The sequence below is a fragment of the Cebus imitator genome, unplaced genomic scaffold (assembly GCF_001604975.1).
Source record: "Cebus imitator isolate Cc_AM_T3 unplaced genomic scaffold, Cebus_imitator-1.0 Scaffold217, whole genome shotgun sequence".
NCBI lineage: Eukaryota > Metazoa > Chordata > Mammalia > Primates > Cebidae > Cebus > Cebus imitator.
This window is the reverse complement of record NW_016107532.1, coordinates 3514500-3517370: the sequence shown is the minus strand read 5'-3', so window position 1 is coordinate 3517370 and position 2871 is coordinate 3514500. Positions and strand designations below refer to the sequence as shown.

At 46.8% G+C, this 2871-nt stretch overlaps 1 protein-coding gene across 2 annotated transcripts in view; it reads right to left on the bottom strand.

Annotated features, from left to right (window-relative positions):
* Positions 1 to 2677, bottom strand: part of CCDC43 (coiled-coil domain containing 43) — a 14894-nt gene extending 12217 nt beyond the window's left edge. The window contains exon 1 of one of the 2 annotated variants that reach the window (XM_017549387.2): positions 2073 to 2677. In XM_017549387.2, the coding sequence (XP_017404876.2) occupies positions 2073 to 2360 (288 nt within the window). In that variant the 5' untranslated portion in view covers positions 2361 to 2677. The remainder of the gene's footprint in view (positions 1 to 2072) is intronic. The other variant, XM_017549385.2, reaches the window with a different exon arrangement.
* Between the last annotated feature and the right edge of the window lie 194 nt (positions 2678 to 2871).

Here is a 2871-nt window from a genome sequence, read left to right as displayed (position 1 = left end):
AAAAAAAAAAAAAAAAAAAAAAAAAAGGCAAACTAATGTCTGTCTTTATCAACAGGAACATAGCTCCAAATAATGATGGACTGATAAGAAGCTGGTACCAAGAAGTATCAAAGTTATTTTAACAGCTTCATGCAGTGTTTAGAAACTTGCCAAGCCAGAAATAAAAACTAAGTTAAATTGCTTGCCTCCTACTCTTTCCCCCAATAATATGTAATGCTGTGGTCCAAAAAAGAATTGATTCCACTGTCTTGTATTTCCAGTGAACTTCTGAGCTGCCTCACAAGCTGTGTTAAAGTTTTCCCATTTATAAGCCAATCTTGCCAGAACAGGCTCTGGAACTCAAATGGGTTACTGCCAGAAAGAACTGGGACAGCTGCACTAGTGTTATATTTCAACCATGTACCCAATCTATGAACTGCTTCCACCAAATGTAAGTGATTTTTTCCTAGCACTTGTTTCCGCCTTCACAAAACACTTTTGGATTTGAAATGTTTTATACTTTCTACCCTTTAAAAAAAAAAAAATGAGGCATGTATATGCCTATTTATATCTATATACATTTATAGTAATTTTTTTTTTTCTTTGAGACAGGGTCTCACTCTATCACCCAAGCTGGACTGCAGTGGCACATTTATAGCTTACTGCAGCCTCAACCTCCTGGGCTCAAGTGATCCTCCCACTTTAGACTCCTGAGTAGCTGGGATTACAGATATGCACCACCACAACCAGTTTTTTTTTTTTTTTTTTTATAGAGACAGGGTCTTGCTATGTTGACCAGTCTGGTCTGGAGCTCTTGGCCTCAAGCAATCCTCCTGCCTCAGCCTCCCAAAGTGATGAGATTACAAGCATGAGCCACTGTGCCCCACCTCATAGTACATTTTGATCCTCTTTATTACTAGCCTCCCATGATTGATTTTAAGAATAACAAAGAACCCATTTTCTTGTTCATTGTAATAAATGCCAGAGGATAAAGCCTTTGATGGACAGGTGGCTCTCACAGTAGAAGTCAGGTATCCAGGATCTCCTCTAAACCATGAATGCAAAGACAACTCTAGCTTCTACAGTATTTAGTGATGATTCAAGTAAATTTTATTTTGGAACTTGTATTTAAAAGGAAACAATTCGTTAGACAGCCACAGGCAGCACCTGTAACCAATTTAATCTGTAATAACCAGTCCAATAAGTATGTATGTTAGAGGTGTGGGAAGTGAAGATGAAGGCAGCAGAAATGATCAGGTTGAAAAAAGTGGACATCTGGGTGACTCACTTTGTAAACATAGCTTAAAGTACACATTTCTGAATTATTTAACTTGCTTCTAATGGGCTTTAACTTCCCACCACCAATGATTACTGTAAATACTGTAATGGATCAAGCACGAAGTTTGCTTCAGTTCTGTCTGGGCATGAAAAGACCTCTACCACCAGCTTACCTTTTATGGACTCCTACATCCAAAATAAGAATCAAAAGAGCACTTCCTGTAGGCTTTTGTCATGGTGTTGCAGAATATTCAGGAGACCAGAGAGACCAATGGGTGAAACAGGAGGATTTTATTACGGTGGCGACGGCCTGCTTTCTTTAAGGGTTATAGGTTTTGCAGTTAGGCTCTGTGCACGCAGTTAGGACTTTCCTAACGTGGGTGTTATAGCAATGGGGCAGCCCTGGGAACTGCCTTATAATAGGCACAGACCTCCCGAGAGCATTTTAATACCCCCAGTGAACACTGTAAACGGATGTAAATGAAATGGGTCGTTAGATATTTATGACAACACTCCCATTCTGACATTTCAGCACCTTCGGAAGAACGCTCTTTAACTCACCCACAACCATCGGAGAGGGCCTTGTCCCCAAGAATAGAGAAAGCCATTCCTCTCCGAGTACCTGCAACCTTCAGGCTTCCTACCTGGTCGGGGAGCAAACTCCTTCCCCTGCCGCCCAGATGTCAGAGGAGTATACCTCTCCCAGGTGAGACCACTGAGCCTCCGGGATACCAGGTAGGGGACAGAGAGTGCAAAGGACTGACAGGTCCTCAGACACTGACCAGAGGGTGAAAGAATGTGTCCAGGCTACTTACCAGGAAAGCAGAGAGGATCCCCTGCAGAGCGTCCAGCTTCTCTTCTTCCTCCTCCTCTTGCAGGACACCCAAGATGTAGGCTCCGTAAACGGCTCGGTCCACTCCCAGTGCCTCCAACCGTCCGTCCAGCCAGGAGCCAAAGCTGCCGCCTCCGCCATCGCCTTCGCCTTCGCCAGAGACTACCGCGGTCACTTCCCTGGGCGCCGCCATCTTGGGGTCAGGGTCCTGCCAGCCCCTGGGGTGCCTACCGCAGTGCCTGACGGGCCGCACCGCAGGCCCACCGCGCATGCCTGAAGAGGAAGCCCAGCGGGTAAGTGCGGAGCTCTGAACCCGGGAGGCAGGTACCTGGCGGCTTGAGAGTTTAGTGCTTTCTAGATGAAGCGTGTCTTCGCCTATATGCGGTCTCGGGATCTCACAAGATCCTTGGCATGTGAGATTTCTTTCTTTTTTTTTTTTTTTCAAGAACAATGGTATTTAATTGTAAAATCTCCACTCCCTGAGGGTATGTTTTCGGGTCTGGGTGACTAATTAGACTGGGAAACGGGGGAGGGCAAGATGGCCCTGTGCCTCCCCTGCCCGCTGCCTCTGGTGGATGTGCTTCCCCTGCCTGCTGCCTCTGGTGGATGTCCTTCCCCTGTCTGCTGTGCTTCCCCGGCCCGCTGCCTCTGGTGGATGTGCTTCCTCTGCCCGCTGCCTCTGGTGGATGTGCTTCCCCTTCCCGCTGTGCTTCCTCTGCCCGCTGCCTCTGGTGGATGTGCTTCCTCTGCCCGCTGCCTCTGGTGGATGTGCTTCCCCTGCC